Source organism: Lepus europaeus, chromosome 18, assembly GCF_033115175.1.
Source record: "Lepus europaeus isolate LE1 chromosome 18, mLepTim1.pri, whole genome shotgun sequence".
NCBI lineage: Eukaryota > Metazoa > Chordata > Mammalia > Lagomorpha > Leporidae > Lepus > Lepus europaeus.
The window spans coordinates 20,001,904-20,026,269 of NC_084844.1; the positions used below are offsets into that span (position 1 = coordinate 20,001,904).

General features: G+C 58.6%; 3 protein-coding genes across 4 annotated transcripts; 1 reads left to right on the top strand and 2 right to left on the bottom strand.

Moving 5' to 3' along the window:
• Positions 1-63: 63 nt before the first annotated feature.
• Positions 64-6,711, bottom strand: CNTD1 (cyclin N-terminal domain containing 1). The gene is made up of 7 exons (XM_062174899.1): positions 6,367-6,711; positions 3,556-3,631; positions 3,192-3,366; positions 2,351-2,513; positions 1,755-1,899; positions 1,097-1,193; positions 64-607 (listed from the first exon to the last, which is right to left on the bottom strand). Exons 1-7 carry the CDS (start codon positions 6,614-6,616, stop codon positions 437-439), a joined length of 1,077 nt encoding a protein of 358 aa, XP_062030883.1. The 5' UTR covers positions 6,617-6,711; the 3' UTR covers positions 64-436.
• Positions 6,712-6,862: 151 nt separating this feature from the next.
• LOC133746695 (cytochrome c oxidase assembly factor 3 homolog, mitochondrial) lies at positions 6,863-7,877 on the top strand. Its single transcript, XM_062174928.1, has 2 exons — positions 6,863-7,114; positions 7,382-7,877. Exons 1-2 carry the CDS (start codon positions 6,901-6,903, stop codon positions 7,486-7,488), a joined length of 321 nt encoding a protein of 106 aa, XP_062030912.1. The 5' UTR covers positions 6,863-6,900; the 3' UTR covers positions 7,489-7,877.
• Positions 7,878-8,383: 506 nt separating this feature from the next.
• Positions 8,384-23,791, bottom strand: WNK4 (WNK lysine deficient protein kinase 4). 2 transcript variants are annotated; one of them, XR_009864245.1, is made up of 18 exons: positions 23,177-23,791; positions 21,663-21,835; positions 20,573-20,793; positions 20,064-20,221; positions 19,531-19,619; positions 19,241-19,457; positions 16,997-17,261; positions 16,715-16,836; positions 16,438-16,496; positions 16,221-16,338; positions 15,862-15,978; positions 11,240-11,377; positions 10,694-10,748; positions 10,018-10,589; positions 9,880-9,940; positions 9,378-9,777; positions 8,834-9,293; positions 8,384-8,727 (listed from the first exon to the last, which is right to left on the bottom strand). XR_009864245.1 is itself a non-coding variant. In XM_062174855.1 (17 exons), the coding sequence occupies exons 1-17, from the start codon at positions 23,789-23,791 to the stop codon at positions 9,056-9,058; spliced, it is 3,618 nt and encodes a 1,205-aa protein (XP_062030839.1). In that variant the 3' UTR covers positions 8,384-9,055. The 2 variants fall into 2 exon arrangements, 1 of the variants encoding a protein (XP_062030839.1); XM_062174855.1 differs by having other exon boundaries at positions 8,384-9,293.
• Positions 23,792-24,366: the final 575 nt, after the last annotated feature.

A 24,366-nucleotide genomic window follows, 5' to 3' on the forward strand; every position in this document is an offset into this window, starting at 1 on the left:
GAACTGTTGGGTTTTTCTTTCAAATAGAGTGCTTTGTATTCTGGGAGAAAAGATTTCAAGTGCAGGTACATGGAAATTGAAACCTGCTTAAGATGGGTTCCTTTTCTTTCTTTAAAAAAAAAAAAAACACTTCTGAATACAGAGAGCTAAAGCACTCAGTAACAAAACAGATGTTAAATTAACTTTAAGATGCTCAGGCAAGGTTCCCTGGATGGTCTATATTTGAGCCAGTAAATACTGAACATGTCTGATGTTTCCCTCTTAATGAAATTAGGTTAAGGAAATAGCTTGTTAAACAAAAATAAAAATAGGCACAGAATTGGAATACAAAATAGAGTGCAAAAGAGACACTTGGAACCCTTGTGCCCTCGTGTGAAAGTAAACGGCGGGGATGGCTGCCTGACGGAGGCTGTTTGTTTGGTGGGTTCAGCCTGCCTCATGTGTTGGAGGAAGCAGCAGCCCTCAGAACGCGGGCCGCCGGGTGGGGAGGAACAGGCTGCTGCTGCCCTGGAGTGCTGGCTCCCACGCTGTGAGTCAGGATTGCATAAGAGAACTCCGAGATGCTCTCCGAGGCGATGCCAGTGATGCTCTGCAGATGCCCCACAACCTTCAGAAACAGACAGGTTTCTGATTACTAAGTAATCTCAACATGTGTTAGTTCACAAACACACATGGCCTGGGATGTGCTCACAAGCCAAATGTAAATTGTTTCATTTCTCTGTACCTACAGGGAAGATTAAATCCAGATTCCCATGTTTGTCAATGGCCAAAGTAGAATCCCTTGCCCTGACACTGTTAGCTAAACATTTCCCTCCGCTGAAGGTAAACTTTGTGAAATATCATGGTGCTGTTTGGGAGAATATTCTTACTGGACTTGACCACAGCAGTGGGCATCGCCCTGAAGGGAACTGAATAAGCCCACTGTGGGCCTCTGTGTCGAACTGCATCAGTTTCAGTCCCATCCTACTGTTTTCCCCCCACAGCCTACGCCCACATCCTAGCCCGGGGGCTTGGCACTTATCTTCTGCGGGCTGATGAGGGCATGCGCTCTGGCCCTTGAATGCTGCCGATGCCGGTCCTGCGCAGTGGTGCGTACCTGGCTCCAGCACTCACGGGTTTGGATGAAAGCACTTGCTGCAATGATTCCTGCTGCCAACAGCATGAAGTCTTCCTTCACTGAAACGAACTTTTCCCTGAGTGATTAAAACCATATTAATTTTGGAGCTAGAATGAAACTTGATCTTTCAAGTCTTCTGTTGGTCATCTTGGAGTGTTTTGATTTGGAGAGAAACGGCCCCTCGTGCCTCCCTGTTCATCTGGGATGAAAACATGAGCCTTGGGTCTGACCGGCTTCCTAACAAATGTAACCGTGAGGCTTTCGACCGATCTGACTCCACAGTAATCAGACATTTTGTCCAAGCTGCAGCCCTGTGACTGGCTTTTTGTTCCCCTCAGTGACTCTGAAAGCAGTCTAAGAATCTCAGGTTATAAGCAGAACTAGGAAAGAAAAATATGTTAATTACTTGAGGTAATTTAAACCTAGGAGTAAAAGCCTTTAGGGTTTTCCCGATCGGGCTCAGTCATCTGCATCCAAACAACATCTTGGTAGTTAATGAAAACCAGGTCACCTGTGCAGGGTACCCGTGAAGCGGAGGCCTGCGAGGCTCCTTCTGCTCCCCCCGCCCCCCGGTTCCTGTGGTCTGTCCTCTACCCCCTGTTCTTGGAAGGAGCCACGCCTGTAGGAGTTGCCTTACCCTTGGAGCTGGCTGGGCGTGGAGTTCTCGATGGCAGCCCTGAGCAGGCTGTCGTAAATGGGCGCATGCAGCAGGTAGACCAGGTCGAGCAGGGTCAAGCAGGTTGGATGCAGCTGTGTGGCTGGCACCAAGCAGCCGTTGTAGCCTGCACGGAGTTTGGGCAAGGGAGGAAGCATTAAGTGCATCTCTGATCACAGCCACAGGTGTCTTGTGACATAAAGCTGTTAAGCTGCTCGTGCTTCCTGGTCGCTCTGTTCTATAAAAAGTCTGTTTAGCAGGTCAGTTATGAAGGACAAAGGGAGAGGCAGAGAAACCTCCATCTACTGTGTACATACAATAAAGTATATTTGTTCTCTCTTATCTTACTCCTCTCCTTCTCTCTATGAAGTCAACTCTTTGATCCTGCATTGGGGCATGCCTGGCGGGTCCACATAGAAACCAGCCGCTGAGACCTCTGGGCTGCTTTCCCTGACAGTGCCAGAGGGACGTCTCAGGCTTCCTCCTCTTCCTCACCGGCGGGCTCTGCCCACCGCTCCCGGACCCCGGGCTGCCGGGGAAGTCTGCAGCCTCCTTCCCTGTCGCACTTAGTGGAGTACCTAACACCTCCAGGAGCATCTCCACGTAGGCCAGGGGCGTGGGCAGGTTGATCTGGAAGTTCAGAGACTTCAGAACGTCAAGCTCTGACTCCAGCAGTTCTTCTTTAGTGTACAGATACCCCAGAGCCTGGAGGAAATTCAAGACGGTAACGTTGCTGATTATCTGGGCAAACGGAAACAAGACAGAGAGGGTGTGAGGATAAAGGTCGCAGAGCCTGGCGCAGCACACTGAACCCTTCACCTTCCTCGCCAGTCTTCTCCCAGGAATTCCCCCCTCCGCTCTGCCCGTCAGCTCTGCCTCCCTTAGCTGCTGCACATGCTGCTTCCAGGACCTGAGTCTCCCTCCCACGCCCCTGCCCTTTTAATGGCACTTCCTGGACTGTCCGAGGCTGACGGACGCTCGGAGCGCTTTGGCACACTATCTGCCTGTGTGTCTTTTCCCATTAGATGATAAATTGCTTGAGAGCACGGGCCGTATGTTCCCTGTTGCTGCCATGACACCGTAGGAGAAACTCGAGTTTTTGTTGAATGACAAGTCTTACTGTACAGGTGCGGGGTAGTGATGTGGGAACATTTTATCCTTTACCAATGTAGTGGGTTGCCTTTAATGCTGATAGGTATGTTGGCAATTCAGGCACTTTATGTAAACTGTCCTTGAGTCCAAGGGGAGGAAAGGTGACCCGTGTGAATGATGGCACCTGCCCAGCAATTCTACCTTGGGAACAGAACTGAACTGCCTCTGTGTGGCTGTGTGTGTGTGCAGAGGTGTGCTTAGGAAGCCTAATTAGCCTCTGGCATCACCACCTGAGTTAAGGTGCCCGGGGGCAGCCGAGCTGCTTACTTTGTAGTGGAAGGAAAGTTTGCTGGCCAGCTGAACGCAGGACACGAGCCGGAGGACAAACTTGCTGAAAAGCTGCTCTTTGAGGACTCTCCAGTTCGGGGACTCTGTCTTCCCATTGCTTCTCAGCTGCACCGCGGCCTGCCTGCAGATCTTCTCTGCCTGCTTAACCATAAACCTGGGCGGGAGGAAGGGCGGGGTGGGCGATCCACACTCATACAAAGCCAAGGGAGCCTGCACTGCAAACCAGGCTGCGTTTACTCCTCGCTGGTATCAACTGGCCAAGCAGTCCACACTGGTAAATAAGAAGGGCCAAAGCGGTGCTTCTGAGAGCGTCAGTCACACGGCCTGGTGCTCGGAGCTTTACCTTTCTAGGATTTCGACAGCCTGGTAGCTCACGGATTTCTCCAGACACCATTGTTCAGACAGGAGAAAAACAAACTCTGCCAAAACAGGAAAGAAGAACGTAATTCACGAGGTGCAACCAAAACCGCCCTGTGAACTCTTGGCGTCGTATAAAAGCCGCGATCCGGCCGAGGGAAGAGGGTCAGGAGGTGAGAAAGATGAGACTGAAACAACCGGGCCGAGCCGCTCCCTTTGCTGCCAGCAGGCAGATCAGAGGCACGAAGGGGAGGCTGAGTGCTGCCAACCACAGGCCTGCCAGGCCCCCTCCGGCCCTGCAGCCTTCCTGTGGGTCTCAGCTGCGAAAAGGCTTGGCCGGGAACACATAAACAGACCCGCTGCTCTAACTGGCCCCTGCAGCATGCTGGGAACTCCCAGTTTCAAGGGCGATTTTTGGACAGATAAAAACCTTCACCCCCTCTTCTGTGTTCAGTGGAATGTTGGCAGGAACAGAAAGGTGCCTGCTGGAGCTTCAATACTCTTTATGACACTGTTTGCTTAGTAACCACCCTCTGAGAGTCCCCATTGCTTCACAAACACAGTTCACCTGACAGCTGGACACTGTCTCTCCACCACCAGCTTGTTGGGTAAACCTGCGCTGGCCGGGCCTCTCCCTTTGTGACTGTGGAGTGACGTGTTTTGCAGAAACAGCCCCTAAATCACGGATCTCAGCCCAATCTGAGGGGAGGGGATCACTGGGAAGGCAGGGAGATACCTGGGCAAGATTTTAGCCTGCCTCCGGGTCCCTTTGAAAGAACAGCCCTAGCTAGAATTCTCTTTAGCTTGCAGTCTCATCAGAGGGTGGGAGGAGGGGCAGATGTCAGTTCTCAACAAAGGAAGCTTCTGCAGACCTAGGAACTTTTTTTTTTTTTTTGACAGGCAGAGTGAACAGTGAGTGAGAGAGAGAGAGAGAGAGAGAAAGGTCTTCCTTTGCCATTGGTTCACCCTCCGATGGCCGCCGCGGCCGGCACACCGCGCTGATCGGAAGCCAGGAGCCAGGTGCTTCTCCTGGACTTGGGTCATCCTCCACTGCACTCCCGGGCCATAGCAGAGAGCTGGCCTGGAAGAGGGGCAACCGGGACAGAATCCAGCGCCCCAACTGGGACTAGAACCGGTGTGCCGGCGCCGCAGGCGGAGGATTAGCCTTGTGAGCCGCGGCGCCGGCTCAGACCTAGGAACTTTTAGCATTGCTCAGCAGTTACACATCCACTTAGATCTTCAGAGAAAATCTGACTTTCTTAGGGAAAAGGAGCCCTGTGAAAAGACCAAGCTAGCACGCAAGGGTTTAACCTAATCTGCAAGACACACTACACACATGCCTGAAACCTTGTCATCAGAGCCCCCCGCTCTGCTAGCAGTGTCCAGTCGCAGAACAGGTGACTTGAGGCCGTTCAGCTCCCTCAGAACACCTAACTGTGTGTGATTAGCTGGGCCTGCTGTCTGCTGGACTGTGGGCTGCATTTCTTAGTTTTGTTCACTGTGTGTGCAGAGATGAGTGGTTTTCTCTTGGCTTCCACCTGAGTTACCTGCGCATTTGTTTCTATTTTCCATCTTAGTTTACCAAGAGCTTGGCTTAAGTGAGATGGATGAGGGTTACACCTCCCCCACTCACATACTCAGATCTTCCAGGAGCTAATCTAGGCCCCACCTCTCCCCTCCACATCGCTGCCAAGTTTGGAAAAGCCTGTCTCACCCACCCACTGCTCCACAGTTTGGCTTCCCCCTTTCCCAGCTTATCACAAAGGTCAGCGAATATTCCCGAATTGCTAAGTAGCACGGCCTTATCCTGTTGGTAATGCTGAAGCGTGAGCGGTGCTGGCCATCACCTTGCTTCAGACCCTCCCCCGGCTTCCAAAGGCCCCCGCTTCTCTCCCCGTCTCCCCAGCCTGCCCTTCTTTCCCACTCTTCGTCCCACTCCAGTTCTCTAGGACACGAGTTACGCAGGGAGCCTCAGTGGGCCGGCTTCTCTTTATCTTTCCCAAACAAAAGTTGTTTCCTCCTGTTCTTTTTTTTGGGGGGGTGGGGGTGTCTTAGGGCACCGCCACACTCCAGTCTCCTAGGCCCAACTCTAGAACGCTCGATTCCTTCATTTGTTGAATTGACCCACAGCAGAACCTGAGACTTTGTCTCGGCGCTGTTTTTGATCCACCTCTTTTGTCCCCCAGACTACCGAGACGCCCCTGGCCTGCCTGGCTCCCGTCTCTGGTCAGATCCATCCCTTACATCACCTCCAAGATAACCGTTACCCCTGGCGCCTCCCCTGGCGTTCAGACTTCCCGTGGAACGTCGTCAGCCCTCTCTGGTCTCAGCTCAACACGGTTCCCACACCTCCGGCCAGCGTGGGCTCCACTACCCGCAGGCACCCAAGCTTCACTCACACAGAGGCAATGCCCCCTCTTCCACCTCCGCCAACCAGCCTACCCCAAACGCCATGCCTGAACCACTCCTTGTTTGTCCTACCATCCCATCACGCCTTTCAGTCCCCACAAAAGCCACTTTTCTCTGTCACTTATCTAGTCATACCTGTACCTGGTCATTTGCTTAACTGCCCTACCATCACCCAAGGCTTGCACCTAGGTGGAGGGCAAAGGACCCTATGGCTATTCCATCGCTCTAGACCAGCCTCTGACAGGGAAGAGAGCGAGGGCAGGGCGCTCCGGATCCTGAGGTGCTAACAGGAAATGATTTGAATACACGGAATCCCAAGGTCGGTCGTCAGAGATGCCCCAGTCTCCCCTAAACCCGCTACACCCGGCTCCCAGCCCTGCGGCCACACCCACGATCCGTGTCTCCCTGAAGCTGCCCATCCGGCCCGCCGCCTCCTGCACTGCTCGCTCGTTCTGCTGGGCCAGGTGAAGCAGGGCGTCTTCGATCGTCTCTGTGGCAACAGCCCCAAACTGAAAGTCACTGACGGGGGTCACCCTTGGCCTCGCAGCTCCGTCCATATTCAGAAGCCTTTTGGGCCACCAGGACTGTTCATTGGACCCAGAAACCGGCCCCCTTTGCTTCTTTCCAGAATCTTCCATCACAACCCGGGTCCCTTGTTCTCGTCTCCAGTCTGAGGAAAACCGAGTTCCCTACATAGCCTCGCGCCTGCCACTGCTTTTACGCGACCCAACGGCCACGGTCCCCTCAGCCAATCAGAAAGCAGACCGCTTCCCGCCTCCTCCACCCTTCCGGTGTTGCCAAGCCGCGGCTCTACTCGGAAAAAAGCTCGCGAACCACAACTCCCAGCGTCCCCTGCGGCGGCCAAGGACTACTATTCCCAGCGAGCCTCGCGCCCAGGGACTGCGAAGGGCGGAGCGGCAACATGGCGGCGTCTGGAGCCGGTGACCCTCGCGATGCTAAGAGTGAAAAGGCCCCGTTCGCTCAGCGCATCGACCCGACTCGGGATAAACTGTCTCCCGCGCAGCTACATTTCATGCGGCAGGTGCAGCTAGCCCAGTGGCAGAAGACGCTGCCGCAGCGTCGGACCCGGAACATCGTGACTGGCCTGGGCATCGGGGCCCTGGTGTTAGCTATTTGTATCCGTCATGGATGTTGACTCAGGGAGTCAGCAGGGGAAGGGGCACAGAAGCGAGTAGGAGGACGGCCCAGCGTCTGATGTTTGGGTGAAATGCAGTTAGCACCCTGACGTTGTCATTGCTAGGGTGCTTTTAATGGGATGTGTTAACGGAATTGGGGTCAGGGCTAGGCTGGGAGACTGGGATCGCTGGTTGGGCGGATGGGAGGGCAAGTCTAGAAACAGGGAATGCGCGTGTTCCAAGTAGTTTCCTGAACCCTCCTCCCAGACGGTTACACCTTCTACTCCGTGTCCCAGGAGCGCTTCCTCGATGAGCTGGAAGACGAGGCCAGAGCCGCCCGCGCGCGGGCTCAGGCAAGGGCGGCAGGACCCTGACCCGGCCGGGCCTCGCGCCTCTGCAGCCTGCTGGAGCCCCTCGACCTGAATGGTGCCCCGTGACCCCGTCGACCTGCTCACAGCATCGCTGGCCTGCTTAGAGTCCTTGGACCATGACTGAGCCCAAGAAGCCGGAGGCTTGGGGGTGTGGCCACTGTCGGGGGCCACTGTTCGCCTCCCACCGTGTACAGTGACTGAGCCTTCTTGTAATTGGTTTCCTTGTTTGAGAGGTGTGTGACCTTGGCTTTTCTCGGACTTTCTGACTTGGTGGCTTAGCCCTTGGCCTCCTAGGAGCCCAGCTGCTTCGCGGGTGGGTGTGGCAGCTCTGTGCAGCCTAATGTGGGAAAGGTGGGGTCCGGTTAACCATAATAAACTGAATCATCTCTCCGGAGCCCAGCGAGTGTGTGGGGGATGAGAGGGGCTGGAAGCTCCCCAGGCCGTGGCTGGGGCAGTGGCAGTGCCCCAGCGAGCTGTAAATGTTTAACTACAGTTACTTTTTCTGTGAGATCTTTCCACCTGATTCCAGGGAGAGATCACTAGGCTGTTGGAGACTGAACCAGGACCTGAGGGGTCACTCTTCCGTCTTCTGCCCACAAGAACTCACTTTAGCTTCACTGCCTTTTGCCACCCCGAGAGAGGGGTGGACGAGGGGTAGGGGACAGCAGCCTCCATTCTTTTTAACTTCACGGGTGCCTGCGTGTCCAGGCCTAGGGCGGGATCTGGAGAGGATGTCCACTCAGGCGGGTCACTGACCTTGCTGCGTCCTCTGCCCTGGTGACAGGAAGCCACAAAGCCGGACAGCTCACACCCCTGCCTCCCACTGTGAGAGGCCCTCTCAATCCTCCCCTGGCCTCACCCCACAGCCCCTAAGGCCCAGAGAGTCGCAGTCCTTGTTTCCAGAGCTTTTATTGGCTGCTGCTGATTGTGGTGTGCGCACGCCTGGGAGGGGGCCCTCTACAAGCGTCTGGGCTGGGGTGGGCTTGCTTAGTGGTTGACCCTTGGCTGGGAAGGGGTGGTGGGCTGCAGCAGTGGCACCCCATACACAGCCAGCGGTCTCCCCACGTTTGGCTCTTCACTGTAATGGAGCTGCCTCCTCCATGCCCCCCTGGCCTTCCACCCCCTCAGCGCTGGGGTCTTCCTTGCTGAGTTGTGTTGATCAGAAAAGCATCAGATTCTGAGAGCACAAGCCCCATGGTGGGCCCTGGCGTGGGGGGACACCTGGCTTCTGCACTGAATTCACTGGAGGGAAAAGAGAGGGCGCTGAGAAGACCTCCAGGCTGGGAGGGGGCGACGCCGCAGCCAGGCACTGTGCCCTCGGCTCTCCCTCCCTCGGGCCTGCCCTCACCATCCTGCCACTGCCAACATCCACAGCCCCGGCGAATGTCACCCCCTTGCTTGCCCGCTGCTCCTGGGAGCCGGTGCTGCTGCCACTTAGAGAGTTCTTCCGCAAGATGCCTGAGGGCAGGGCAGGGGAAGGAGAGCACTGCATGAGGGAGGGGGCTAGTCCCCCCAACTAGGGGCAGACCCCCAGGGCCTGAACGAAGAGCCAGCCGGCAGGGAAGGAGTCTCAGGAGAAAGGTGGAAGCTGGGCGGCCGCCGTCTCACCAGGGCCCAGGGGCTCGGAGCGCTGCAGGCTGTTGCGGCGGGAGGTGGGGAAGCTGCCCTTGGACAGGCGGCGCTGGCGGCTGGACAGCATGGCGGCCGGAGCCACGATGCCCGGCGGGGGCTGCTTCCCGAGGCGGCTGTACAAGTCCTCAATCTCCTTTTTCTGTACCGTCTGTAGTGCCTCCACCTCGGCCAAGTGCCTGAGGACGCAGCAAGGGGGCATGAGAGGGCTGGCCACACCCTGCTCGCCCAAGGTCGCGCCTCCATCCTCCCGGGAGACTCACTTCTGCCGGAGATTCTGCAGCTCGGCCCAGAACTCCTCGTCCTCCCCGCTGCTCTCCGACTCCTCGCTGCTCAGACACAGGCTGCTGTAGGAGCAGTTCATCCACACCGGGCTGGTGTAGCTCAGGGCTGGGGGGCTACCACCAGCTCGGGGTTCCTTCCCAAGGTCCCCTTCCTCCTCAGCTCCAGCCCCCAGGCCCTCGGTGGCGCGGTCACTCTCTGCCAGCGCCTCCCTGGTCTCTGGCCCGCCTGCAGCGCTGTCCTCCGTGTCGGAGCTCTCTGAGGTCAGCTGGGGGGTCGGAAGCTGCAGAGGACTGGAGAGAGCTGGGGCTGTGGGTTGCGGCTCAGCTGGTTCTTTGGAGGAAGTCACTTGGAAGCGCCCGACAAGCTGGGGTTTTGCCTCTGCAGGTAGACAGGGCGGGAGGGAGGGAGAGCAGTCAGTGGCGACACAGAGTGGGGTGGGGACGATGGGCAGGGGCAAGTCCGTGGTTGGCGAGGTCTCACCTTCCGAGATGGGTGCCAGTCTCGCTTCACCCAGGAGTGGCCGAGCAGGATTTGGGCAGGCCTGAACAGTGCGGGGCCGTGAGGAAGGAAGCGATCCAGAATGGAGCCTCCCTCATCTGCCCCGGGGTCCCTACTCACCTCACTCTCTGCCTCTGCCTCCGCAGGGCCCTCCTGGCCACGAGGAGCAGGGGGGAGAGAAGGAGGGGCAGAGGGCAGACTAGGTAAGGGACACGGCAGGGCTGAGGGAGACTGGGACAGTAGGCCGGGTGAGGGGGACAACAAAGACTGGGCCACAGTCATCACAGCCAGGGAGAAGGCACTTGCCAGAGAGAGGAGGGGGGCGGTGGTAGGGGGGGCCAAGGGAGGCGGGGAGGGGCTGGGAGGGAAGGAATCGGGATTGGAAGTGACTTGGGAGGCACCGGGAGAGAATGGGAGTGGAGCACCAGGTGGGAGGGAGCTCTGGGGAAGTGGGGAGGATGGGGCGGGAAACAGGGGCGCACTGGAGGAAAACAGGAGTGGTGAGCCGGGGGGTTGTGGAGCAGGGCTCGGGGAGACCTGAGGGGCGATGGGGGAGAACAGGGAGAGGCCAGAAGTGATGGGGAAGATGGGACCTGGGAAAATGGGGGTGCCAGGAGACAAGGGGGTGCCAGGGGCTGGGGAGGTGGAGAAGGCTGCCCAGCTCTGCTCCGGGGAGGCACCACTCGGGGGCTCTGCGGAGGAGGAGGGCGTGTTGAGATTCCAGTTCCCAGACCCTGCGCCCTTCCCAGGAGCACCCCAAGGGCTGGGCTGAGCAGGGACAGAACCCAGAACCTACCACTGCTAGGGTCTGGGAGGGGGCCCGGGAGGGCAGGCAGTGGTGCTGGCTCGTCCTGAGGAGAGAAGGGGCCCTGGTCACAGCGGGAAGAGCAGACTTAGGCGAAGGTTTCAGATCGGGGCTGTTAGGCTGGGGATGCCAAATGTGTGTGCTGCAATGTTCATGGTAAAGGAGCGTGCCTACAGCTTTCTCTGAGTTCCGGGGGAAAAGGGTACATTATACAGCACAGGGAGAGGAACAGCAAGATAACGTGGCAAAACCCCAGCAACTGGCACATCTGGGTAAAGGGTTATCTAGGTGTTCTTAGTACGATTCTTGCAACTTCTCTCTGCAAGTCTGGAGTTATTTCAAAATAACAAGTTAAAAGTATGCATTCAACACATTTTTCTAGAACAAGAGTCAATGAGTTTCATAACGTTCTCAAGTGGGCAAACAGCCAGTGTTTTAAGGAACCAAAGGAGTTGGATCCAGGGGAGACTGTTGAGGGCAGAGTGGTGAACCCTGGAGCAGAGTCCATTCCTCCTGCAGACGTCCACGGGGTCTGACCTGGGGGCCCAGGGCATCGTCAGCAGCCTCCACAGGGCCGGTGTCTCTCTTCAGCAAGGTCTCCACTCGCTGGATAATCTCCCGAATCCGGCTCAGGAATCCATCTCGCTCCGAGGGCAGAATGAACTCGTTATACACCTGACAAGGTCAACAGGAGGGGGAGGGTGACCTCAGTTACCTGACTCATCCCTCTCTCCCTCCTCCTGGTCTTTAGAGGCCACCCCTTCAAACCACTCCTTCTGCCAATCACCAACGTGAGGAGTGCCTGCTGTGGGCCAGGTACTGTGTGGGGTAGGGAGAGGAGCCAACATCGACAGGATGCACGCACTCACAACCAACCGTGTCACATCCACGGCCATGTTCAACTCCAACCACAAGTGCGTGGGGGCCACACTCACATCCCCATTTTGGGGGTCAGCCAACCAGCGCTCCAAGAGGTTAAGTTCCATCTTCCCAAGGTCACAGAATTTGAATCCTGGCCTACCCAAACCAGAGCCTGAGTTCCTCCCACTATTGCCCCATATACTTTTGTACGTGGTTCCTGGTCTCATAGGACTCATGAGCCACAAAGTTAAGGTAAAGCAGGGCACTAAATGGTAAGTGTCACATTAACATCCACAGATACCACTGAGCACCGGTTCTGTCCACGCATCACGCTAGGCACTGTGAGACCCAGGGAAGCACGAGACCACTCCAGCCTTGATGAAGTCCAAAATCTACTTCAGGAGACACCGGGTCGGCCCACGACAGGGAAGGCCCTTATGAGCAAAGCAATAGCAAATGCTACTCCAGGGCTGGTGTCGTGGTACAGCAGGTAAAGCTGCTGCCTGGGACGCCAATATCCCATATGGGCACCAGCGGGAATCCCAGCTGCTCCTCTTCCAATCCAACTCCCTGCTAATGTGCCTGGGAAGGCACTTGAGTCATCCTCTACTGCTTTCCCAGGCCGCAGCAGAGAGCTGGATTGGAAGAGGAGCAGCCAGGACTTGAACCGGTGCCCATATGGGATGCCAGCACCTGAGGTGGAGGCTTAGCCCACTATATCACAGCGCCGGGCCCATTTCCCCTACAATTAAAAAAAATGCTATCCCAAAGATGGAACAGTTCATAGAACCCTGGGGGTGGGGAGAAGCTGGGACAATCTCACAGAACAAGTCTTCAGAGTTGACCTTGAAGCATGAGTAAGAAAAGCAACATTTTCTGGAGCACCCATCCTGTGTGGGCACTTGCCGTCTATCACCACTCCGTCAGAACATCTTGGCAGAGCAAAATGCATCGCCTGCGTCTTACTGCTGAGCAACTGACATCCACACAGGCTAGAAGCAGAAATCTGAACTCAGGTCTTCCACGGAAGCCCAGCCTGCCTCTGCCCCAGCCTGTCCGTCAGGAGGAGGAGAAAGCAGAATGTAGGCAGAGAGAACAGTGTGCTGGCTGGAAACACGAAAGGCACGGCACAGCCTTCAAACAGCGAGGAGGCAAGTGTAACTGAGAGTGCTGTGGAGTTCAGAGGCCATGGTTCACAATGTGCACGGTACTCTAGAGCCACAGGCAACCACTAAACATTCTGCAGAGGGGTGGGCATTTGCTGTAGTTAAGATACCACTGGGGGAGCCAGCACTGTGGCACAGTGGGTTAAAGCCCTGGCCTACAGTGCCGGCATCCCATATGGGTGCCAGTTTGAGTCCCGGCTGTTCCATTTCCGATCCAGCTCTCTGCTGTGGCCTGGGAAAGCAATAGAAGATGGCTCAAGTCCTTGGGGTCCTGCATTCATGTGGGAGACCCGGAAGTAGCTGCTGGCTTTGGATTGGCTCAGCTCCGGCTGTTGCATCCATCTGGGGAGTAAACCAGTGGATGGAAGATCTCTTTGTATATTTTTACCTCTCTGTGTAATTCTTTCAAACAAATAAAATAAATCTTAAAAAAAAAAAAAAAAAAAAAAGCCGGTGCCATGGCTCAACAGGCTAATCCTCCGCCTTGCGGCGCCGGCACACCGGGTTCTAGTCCCGGTCGGGGCACCGGATTCTGTCCCGGTTGCGCCTCTTCCAGGCCAGCTCTCTGCTATGGCCCAGGAGTGCAGTGGAGGATGGCCCAAGTCCTTGGGCCCTGCACCCCATGGGAGACCAGGAGAAGCACCTGGCTCCTGCCTTCGGATCAGCGCGGTGCGCCGGTCACAGCGCACTGCAGCAGCCATTGGAGGGTAAACCAACGGCACAGGAAGACCTTTCTCTCTGTCTCTCTCTCTCACTGTCCACTCTGCCTGTCAAAAAACAAAACAAAACAAAAAACAGATACCACTTGGGACACTTGCATCCCATACCAGAGTGCCAGGTTCGAGTTCCAGTTCCACTCCAAGTCCAGCTTCTCGCTAATGCACACCCTGGGTGGTAGCAGCTGATGGCTCAAGTGGTTGGGTCCCTACTACCCATATAAGAGACCCATATAAGAGTTCATGGTTCCTGGTTTAGGCCTGGCCCAGTCCCAGCTATTTCAGTTGAGGAGTGAACCAGTGGATGGGAGAGTTCTGTCTTTCTCTCCCTCTCTCTCTCTCGGCCTTTCAAATAAGTAAAGAATTTTAAAAATGTATTTAGTCCAGTTACTCATGGTGTTTAAGAAAGATTTGCAGTGAAAATCAGCAAGAGCAGATCCAAGTCTCAGGGGACTTCTTCTGTCAAGGATGGAAGGCGGACTAACAAGGAGAGAAGAGAGGAATGAATGGACCCTGGGCTGGAGGGGCGGCTCCCTGGGCCGTACGGAGTCGGAGTGATCTGGGGGTCCAGCAGAGCCAGTTCTCAGGGCGAGACCCCTGAGCAGACAGAGGCAGAGGCAAGAAGATTCCGAGGATCATTCAGAAGCCAGTGAGGCCAGGGGGGAGCCTGGAAGGACGGTGACTTGAGGGCCGGTGCTAAGCCGTACGTGCCAGGTAGCACGGAGAGGATGCTTTAGGGAGCATTCCTGGAGCCTGACATTTCTCCTGTTCCCGCCCCTTCACTCCCCTGGGGCTGGAATCCACCGCCCTCACTCCGCGGAAGCTGGCCTCCCACAAAGACCTCGAAACCAGTGCCGCTGTGGTCCTGCCTCGGGCTTCCTCCAGTGCCACCTCCTTGAAACTCCCTTCTCATTCGGTTTCTACCCACACCAACATCCGCTGCCTCTCTCCTCCGTCCCTGGGTCCTTCCAGCACCTTCCTCCCCAGCCCCGACCTAGAACAGGCGGCGTCTGCGGAGAGACATCCTCAGGCCTCCGCGGCTTTGCGGGGCCATCTCCCTTCACGCTCAGCTTGGTACTGACAACTCCTGCATCCACCTCTCTCCAGCCCTGCCTGACTACACCCATCCCAGCACCTTGGAGGACCTTGTCCTGGCCAAGACCCCTAAACAAGCCCCTCATCTCCAACTTTCTCTGTCCTTGGGCAGCCTACTCCCCTTGGCACCTCCAAGTGACAAGCTGCCCTTGACACCCCCTCTCCCTATCACATCAACTCAGCAAATATTTATTGAGCACCTACTAGGCGCACTGCACCACCTCAACAGGTTACTGGGTTACAGAACAATGGACTTTCCTGAAACAACCCTCAGAGCCACTCCTCCTCCCCTGCCCCGTCATCTACCGTCACCTTCATCCATATCAGATTGCATGTGTCTGGTACCCGGTTGAGTCCTCTGCCCCCAACCCCTACCTACATCCCAGAGCAGAATGGTCGTCACAAAGCCTGCTCTCACTGTGTCCCACTCTAACTCCCATGATCGTGGATAGCCTGGGCCCCTCCGCCGGCCCCACCCTCACCTTCCATGGCTCTCTTTGGGATCCCTATTCCCCTCTGACGATGGTGTCCTCATGTCCTCCCAGCCCCGTACCCCAGGTCGCTCACGACTTGGAACGCCTCTGCCTACAGTGCCCCTGCAGCTGGCCATGCCTCTTCTACCTTCACTGTTTTCCTTCTCTTTCCGCCCAGCCTGGCTGAGTCTCACTTCTTCCCGTGGCTGCCCATGGCCGAGAGCCATGGTACCACACACCTAGCATGCACTTCCGCATGCAGCACTTGTGTGCCATGTTAGTGTCAGATTGCTCCAGCAACTTCCAGGGAGCCAAACCTCAGAAATCTCCCACTCGGAGACTGAGAGGTCTTTGGTGTCACCGCTGGGAGTGCCGGCCAGTGCTTCAAGAACCCGTGCCACAGGGCCAGTGTTGTAGCTAAGCTGCTGCTTGGGATGCTGACTTCTCAGATCAGAGTGCAGGTTCAAGTCCTGGCTAGTCCACTTCCCATCCAGCTTCCTATTAATCCACCGGGGAAGGCAGCTGACAGTGCCCTACTTGGGCCCCTGCCACTCATGTGGGAGACCAGAATGGAATTCCTGGCTCCTGGTTTCTGCCTGGCCCAGCCCTGGGCAGTGAACCAGCAGATGGAAGATTGATCTCTCTCTCTTATTCTACCTTTCAAATAAATAAACCAACATTTTTCTTTTTAAATAAATCACCATTCTACTTGCTAGTTGCCTTCACAGAAAAAAATCAATTAATAAGCAAGACAAAACCCTGCTGTGGGATCTGAGGCGGCGGCGGCAGTGGACAGGAAGGAAGCTCCTGCCCCAGGTCCACTCTGTCCTCATCTTGCTCCCCCTCACCATGGCAGCTGCGATCTCTTCCGGGCTGTCCCCATCCAGATCAAACCGGAAGGTCACCATCTTGCTGTTGTGGGTCTGCAGCTGGCACTCGACCACTCTGTCATTCTGGTCGGAGACCTTCAGGGTCAGCAGAGGGAGGCGGTCAAGCCCTCCGCCCTCATCGCACGCACCCCCTCCACCAGCCCAGCACCGCTTCCAGGCGCTCCGCCCTCCAAGTCCGGTAGTAGAAATGGTAGTAGAATGGCTGCCCTGTGGGTGCCAGGCACACGGCCTGCCCCCTTTCTGGCTGATCTCCACTCCGCCGGACGGCCCCTCCCAGCCCCATGGGTGACTCTCCACCTCCCGTGCTGCTTCCTTACGCTGGTGACGCGCAGCCGGGATCGGGGTCTGCGCCGGAGGTTCCTCCCTGGAGGCCTTCTCATCCGTCCTGTCTCTTCTCCCACATCACTCAGGCCTGATGCTGCATCTGATGCGTAGCTGGGGGAGAGACAGGAGATGGAAGGAGCATCAGGGTGGACCCTGGGACCTCAGAACCCCAGATGTCCCACCTGGCACCCAGCTCATACCAGAACATACCTGTCCCCAGGTGAAAAGTCACTGCCAGGGCCAGAACATGGGATGGACACAGCGAACGCCTGAAATAGGATAAAAAGTTCACAAGGTCAAGGGCAGATAACTGTTGGGGGCCAGGGAGGTGGTATCAAAGGTGCTGGGGGGACACTAGGGAGATAGAATGGGAGCAGGTGAGGACTAGGGTGGTAGATTTCTAGGGACACGGGGCTGGGTTTCACAATGAAGGGATAGGTCCTAGGTTTGGGATGGCTGCGAGCCCCTCCCATGACCCCCCTCTCACCGAGGGCAGGCAGAGCCGGGTCTCAGCAGGGCTGGAGGGCACCCCCCCAGGGGGCTGCAGGGCAGGATCTGAGGCATCCAGGAAGCCAGAGGAGCTGAGGTAGCCATCAGTCTCGCAATCCGCTGGTGGGGGATGGAGGGGTCAAAAAATAGTAAAAGGAGTGGTGGGAAAGGAGGGGCTGACCGTCAGGGAGGCAGCGTAAGGGGCAGTGTTGCAGGGTGGGACTGCCCGGTGGGGGAGGGCGGAGGCCGGTTCAGGGACCCCAGCTCAAGCAGGACTTACAAGTGGTGGATGAGTAGCTGGCGTGGCGGAAGAGGAAGGGCTGGTGCTGGTCTGCCTCTGGCTCCTCGGGCTCAGGGGGGAAGGCGCTGGGAGCCCCAGGAGCCACGGGAACCGCTGCTGGCGGAGGCCCGGGCTCGGGCGGGAGGGCCTGCAACTCTCGAGCTTTGCGCAGCTTCTCACGCTTTCGCTGGATGGCGGCCACCCGTTCACGCACGGCCCGGGCCACTGGTTGGTAATCAGCCTCACAGACCAAGCCCAGCGCCACCTGGAGCGGGGAGGGTGAGGAACACAGGTTAGGACGCCCCACCCCCGCTTCTGGAGACCTCAGGATATGGGAGGGAAGGAACCACTTACTGATCACCCACTGTGTCTGCTAACCAGCAACTGCTAACATTACCATCACCCTGGGGTGGGGGGGAGATGAGTAAAGGCGACCATCTCATGGTTGCAGAGGAAGTCAGTGGTTCTCAACGGGGTGAGGGGGCGTTTAGCAACACCTAGGGACACTGTGGTTGTAGTGACTGGAGGGCAGGTGCTTCTGTACTGCTGAGTAGAAGCCAGCCTCCTGCCATGCACAGGACAGCTCCACAGCAAAGAGCCAAGGTCAAGAATCTCTTGTAAGTGATGGATCAGGATTTGATCTCAGGTCGGCGTGGGCCACGCTACAGAGACCGGCTCTTCCGCCACGTTTCCGCCACGCTCTCAGGCTCTTGACTCCACACACGTGGTCTCACTCTGCAGCGGTCACTTCTCTGTCGAGAACCCCGTAGCTCCCCCCATGCATCCCCGCTCAGACCTCCTAATCCAGCTTGCAAGCCTCTGCCTTCATACCCGTGTCTGTTCCCTTCCACCAGCTTCCACTCACCACCTCCTCTTCCACGTCAACCACAAGCTTTGCTGCCTAAGTAAAGGGAGCTGGCAAGGGGATCTGACTTAAATCTGAACCACCTGAGTTTAAATCTAGCGCCTTCCTTGGGACCTAGGAGAAGATATGCAAACTTGGCCCATTATTGTTGCACAGCCAGTTAAGCTGCCACCTGCAGAGCCCACATCCCATATGGATGCTGGTTCGAGTCCCAGCTACTCCACTTCTGATCCAGCTCCCTGCTAATACACCTCAGAAAGCAATGGAAAATGTCTACAGTGTCTTAGCCCCTGCACCCACTTGGGAGACCCAGATGGCTCCTGGCTCCTGGCCCAGCCCCAACTGTTGCAGCCATTTGGGGACTAAACCAATAGATCTTTGTCTCTCTAACGCTGTTTTTCAAATAAATACATCTCAGCCAACACTTCCGATCCAGCTCTCTGCTGTGGCCTGGGAAAGCTGTAGAGGATGGCCCAAGTGCTTGGGCTCCTGCACCCACGTGGGAGACCAGGAGGAAGCTCTTGGCTCCTGGCTTCGGATCAGCGCAGCCCCGGCTGTTTCGGCCATCTGGGGAGTGACTAGTGGATGGAAGACCTCTCTCTCTGCCGCTACCTCTCTGTAACTCTGCCTTTCAAATAAATAAATAAATCTTAAAAAAAAAATACACAGCCTCTCTGAGCTTTGTTTCCTCATCAATAAACTGGGCTCACATGACCCTGCATCCAGGGTTGACAGAACAGAACAGCGGCGGTCAAGAAACATCTAATACAAGTGCGAGTGCTTTGAGCCCCGTTTGCATGTGGGCTGATAATGAGCTCCTACCATGCACCAAGCACTGTAGAGACGGGAAAATCAGAAAGCTGTCTCCGCCCTGGAGTTCATAGCCCGGTACAGGTGAAAGACAGGAATGCATCCAGGTGCAAAACAAACCAACCCGCTGAAGCGGGAAGAAGCATTTGCATTTCACCTGGGAGAGGGAAGTTCTCCCAGGAATCGAAGGTTCTGAGCATGGAGTATGAAAAAACAAGAGAAGCGGGGAAAGCAACAGACACAGCGGAAGGGAGACATTCCGCGGGAGCTCAGACAGGGGGAGGCTGAAAGAAAACAAACAAAACCCGGGAGGCTGGAGCGCCCGGCGGGAGCGGCAGGGAGACACCTGCTGCCCGTGATGGGAGGGGTGGGTCAGCCGCCCCTCCTCCGCCTCAGGGAGGGGCTACACAGTCCGGGCTGGGCGCGGGCGCCCCTCCCTGCCCCCCTCACTTGTGTTTAGGCTGTTTTCACGCGGGGGGGAAAAGGCACCGACGGTGAGCTGGGTGGGGCAGGAAAGTGGGAGGGGGCCCTTCCACGCCCAGCAGCAGAACAGCTCGTCCTCCGCTCACCATCTCCTGGGCCACCTCCTCGGCCGCATCCCGGCCCAGCTGGAACAGGAACTCGATGGCCTGGTTGTCCCGCGGGCGCCCCCCACGCCGCACGTCTTCCATGCGCAGCCAGAGCTTGAGGCCCGGCTTCTCGCCGTCGTCCTCCTCCGCCAGCTCCACGTGCACGCCGCGCTCCTCGCGGAAGAAGGCGTGGGCCAGGAGGTCCTGGATGGTGAACCTGCCGGCGGGGCGGCCGTGAGCCCAGCCCGCAGCCGCCCGCGCCCCCGCCGCCCCCCGGCCCGCCGCCCCACCTCTCGTTCTTGTCCGTGCGGATGCAGCCTTCGATGATCTCCTTCACCTCGGGCATCTTGACCTTGTAGAAGCTGTTCGGCTTCGTGCCCTGGGGACAGGGGTGCGTGAGGCCCTCCGCCCCGCCCGCCCCGCAGCCTCGGGCAGCCGCGTGAGGTCGCCCAAGCGTGGCGAAAGCTACAGTTGGGTTTGATTTCCAGTCCCAGCCCCTCGCGGGCTGACAGCGTGACCTTGTCCACGCGTCCTGCGCACTGTGTTTTCTCGTTTCTAAAAACGCAGGGCAGAACATTTGTCCGCTCCTCTGCAGGGCAGCTGGAGGTGTGGGATGGGAGAACGGACGCACAGCCGGGCGTCATGGCTCGCGCGCGCCACTGCGCCTATTATCATCCTACACAGTCGGGGCTGGGGGCGGGCGCCCCTCCCTGCCCCCCTCACTTGTGTTTAGGCTTTTTTCACGGAGGGAAAAGGCACCGACGGTGAGCTGGATGGGGCAGGAAAGTGGGATGGGGCCCTGGAACTCCTTCTCCCCTCTCACCGAAGTGACCTTGCGGTAGATCTGCGCGGCGTTCTGGCACTCGGAGTACGGGTACTCGGAGGTGGCCATCTCCAGCATGCACATGCCGAATGCGTACACGTCCACGGCCTCATCGTACTTCTCCTCGTACATCTCCGGGGCCATGAATTCTGGGGTCCCTGGAGGATTCACAGCCGGAATTAGGCTGCTGAGTCCCACCCCCCTTCCGGGCCCGCTCGCCTCCTGGGCGCACCGTAGGCCGGGCAGCACCGCGGTGCGGTGACCCATTGTTTACAATGTGTGTGTGTGTGTGTGTATGCGAGTGGGGTGTGGCGAGGGGATGCCATTGGTCTCCCAGCTTTCCTACGGGGCCCCTAGTTCCGTGGATCGCCAAGGGCCCTGCTCGGGGGAGGGGGTCCCCCCAGGTTCTTTTTTTTTTTGACAGGCAGAGTGGATAGTGACCCCAGGTTCTCTTCTGACAACGGGTCGGGGGAGGCAGGAATGGTAAGGACCCTCCTGGAAGGACGCACCGATGACGCTCTTCGCAAAGGAGGCGCGCTTGAGCGTGGCCAGACCCAGGTCCCCGATCTTAACGGAGCCCGTCGGGCCGGTGATAAAGACGTTGTCGCACTTGAGATCCCGGTGCAGGATGGGGGGCACCCGGGAGTGTAGGAAATGAAGCCCCCGCAGGATCTGCCGGCTCCAGCGCTGGAGGACTCGCGGCTTCATCTCGCGGAACCGCCTCAGGTACCTGCGAGAAGGCGCAGAGCGGGGGTCGCGGCGGGGGTCGCTGTGGCGGGGAGGGGAGCGCCCCCTCGCCCCGCCCCCGAGCCGGCCTGCTCCTAGCCCAGGTCGGCGCAGGGCCCCGGGGAAAGCTGCAAGCAGGTGTGGTGGATGGACACGAGCTCACAGAACGGGTCTGGCGGTAAAGTCGCAGAAGGGTCACGGCCAAGGCGCCGTGCGAGCGGCCTGAAGGGATGACGAACTGCCCTGAGAGCGCGGGGGCGGGCTTCGCAGAGGAAGTAACTTTTGTGTTGCCTCTTGGAGGAGGAGGAGCAGAAGTTCAAGGGTGAAGAGTGGAGGGGATGGAGGCTTTCCAGGCGGAGGAGATCTTGCCCCACGACACAGAGACAGCTGGACCCTAGGATTCTGTGAGCAAGTTAGCTAATGTGGATTTTACTCCCTGGACTGTGGGAATCCTAGAAGGGGGTTTCAGGGGGCAGCCAAGAGGTCGGACTTGCCGCTAGGAAACACCCTCCAGGCTGCATGAAGATGGGGCAGCGCGGAGGGGCAAAGCTGGGGGAGGGGTCAGTCTTTAAGGGGCTGGGGCGGGGCTCCAGACTAGCGCGGTGGCCGCAAGGTGAGGGCAGGCGTTAAGAAGGGACTCAGAGGCAGACGGGTGAGGTCGGGGGCAGGGGGCGGGGGAGGGGGAGCCTTGACTGGCTCTTGGTGGACGTTGCCATTCACGCAGGCAGGCACACAGGTTGGGGGAGGGGAGGATGCGAGCCTGGTTTGCCCCTGGAGGTGGAGCACGAGGGGGCTGAAGTTTGGGGAACAGTAGGCACACGTCCCGGCCCTCCCGCCGCTCCCCCGCCCCCCCCCCCCAGGCGCAGAGCTCACGTCTTGAGCGTGCCCGAGGTCATGAGTTCGGTGACCAGCACGATGCAGACCTGGCCCCTCAGCACAGACTTCCACGAGTCGTAGAAGCGGACGATGTTAGGGTGCTGCAGCCCCTTGAGCATCTCCACCTCCTCCGAGAAGCGCTGCCGCTCAGCCCGGGACAGTTTCCGAGTCTGTGGGAGGGGGAGATGGGGGTCATGGCGGGCCTCGTGGAGGGGAGATCCGGGCTCCGGGGGCAGAGTTGGGGAAGCGGTGAGGACAGGAGCCCACGGATGGGGTCAGGTTGGTGGAATTGCTCACCCAACAGGGTGCAGACCCCGAATTCCCAGTTGGTCTCCTTGGGCTGCTTTAAGGACACGCCTAACCTGGGCCTGGGGCAGCCCTCCTGGACCCCCCGCTGGACACAAGCGTCTTTATGCCGCCTGCTGAGCTCAATAGCGCCTTTGTGGCCGCCCAGGCAGGCAGTGGGGCGGGAGGGGGCGCCCAGGGGCTGGCAGCAGGCAGGCAGCAGGCGGACCGCGGGCAGGGAGTTGGGGCCGGCAAGGGGGTTGGCCTCAGAAACTGGGAGCTGCTAGATCCAGACAGAAGGCAGGAAGGCTAGCGGGGCAAGGGGGTACAGAGAGAAAAGATCCAGGCCCGGGTGCCAGAAGACTGCTCCCACCACAGCCATACCCCCCCTCCCCATTCCCCAATTTGGTCCTCTCCCCTTGCCTGGCTCGCAGCCTGGGGTGTGGCACTGGCAGGCACACAGTGCTCACTGGGTGCCAGGGCCATGGCAGAGAGACCCTGCCCCAGGTTGTCCCCTACTCTGAATCAGAAGCTTCAAGCCCTTAGGCAGAGTGGAAGCAATGGGGTGAAAGTCCTTTCAACCAACATGCTCCTCAAGCCATGGCTCAGCAGGGCTGGGAAGGGAGAGCCCAGGTAGGCTGAGGGATGAGGAGGGCTGGATTCAGGCCAGGGCTGGCATTTCCTGTCCCGGCCCCTCCCGCCCAGCTCCCCAGAAGCTGTGAAGTGCAGAAGTCTGACTGCTCCGGGAGCCTGGGAGGACCCCTTTATGCCACAACTGCCCTAAACCTCCTGGAGGTGGAAAGGACCGTGGCCCGGTGTGCAAAGAGGCGGGCCAGTCCACAACTGAAGTCTCAGAAGGTAGAACGGGAGAGGAAGAGACAGGCAGCACTCAGGCACCTCGCCGACAAGCCGGGACCAGCGCCCCTAGATCTGAACCGGCTCCCCTACCCTGTTCCCCATCCTATTTTCTGCCTCCAGGGGTCTAGTATGCAGCCTTTAAAGTGAGAATGTCCGTGCCCGTGGAGGAGCCACCCTACTACACCACCACCTGCCTCAGTTTCTCCTGCTGCAGCCTAGAGGCAGATCCTCAGGGCCAGGACAAGGGGGCCTGGGCATTGGAGTGGAAAAATACATCCTTCCCTGGATGCTGTCCTCCCGCGCTCCCATCCCATGACCTCCAAAGGGGTCCCATCCCGGGGTGCCACCGAGGGGGCGCCCAGCCGCACCTGCAGCTCACACCAGGCCACCTCCACCGTGGTGTCGGTGTCTAGCCCACGATACACCGTCTTGAAGGAGCCACGTCCGATCTCGATGTCAAACTTGAGGTATCGGCCGTCCGGGGACGTTGCCACAGCCTGGGTCTCTGTGTCCTCTCTTTCCTCTTGTTCTCGCTGCCGCTCGCGGGCCGCGGCATCGAGGACCCTCGGCTTCTCCCCGGACCCTGAGCCTCCTGCGGATCCCGTGAGCTCGGGACGAGCGGAGTCTGCAGCCTTCACAAGGGTTTCCCCGGCCCACGTGCCCTCGGGGAGCTCTAGAGAGCTGGGTGTTGGGCTCCTCGCCGGCCCAGGACCAGCGGAGTCCGGAGGATCGGGGGGATCCGGAGCGGGCGGGGCTGGCTGGGACCAAGAGCTCAGCAGCCCCAAGTCGACGGAGCTGCGGCGGCTGACACGAGAAGAGCGCGGCCGGGGCTCAGCCTTCCCGGAGAAGCGGCGCGTTCGGCGAGGAGGGGGCCCGAGGCGGGGCGGCCCCGCGGTGGCGAGAGGCGGCAGGGACCGCAGGGCCAGGTCGGCCTCGGTCTGGGACATGGGCACCGCGGTCTCCGTGGTCCGGGGTGCCAGCATGGGGAAGGGCTGGCCGCCGCAGGGCCGAAAGCCAGACGGCCGGAGCGGAGGAGGCCTGACCAGCAGACTGGCTGGGAGCGCAGCGCTCGGCCGGAGCGGCTGGGGCCCCTTGCCCCGCGTTCGGCCTCCCTTGCGGCCCCGCCCTGGCCCCGCCTCCGGTCGAGCCCCCGCCCTTACCCCCCGGGGCCGCCCCCTCCCAGCGGCGTGGATCCCGGCGTGCAGCCCCTCACCTCCGCCGCCGCCCCGCCCCCGGCCGCTCCCCTCCGCTCGGCGCACCGCCTCCGTCTCTGTCCGAGGAGCGCCGAGTGTCCTCACGCATTAAGAGTGCGCAAACCTGTTTGAACTGGGACCGGGAAGGGGGGAGCGAGGACACTGGGACAGGGAGCGGAAACGTGACTGTGGCTCCCGGGCCCTAGTGGCGGAGTGGCTAGCAGGAGGCTACCACCCGCCTGCACACGCCAGATAAGGCAGCACCACTCGGTCCTAATCATCCAGAGTAGCCCCAGGCCGAACAGAGGTCAGCGGAAAGGTATGGTTTTCTCCAGACTCCTTCGTCCCTCCGGTCTGCACGGGGA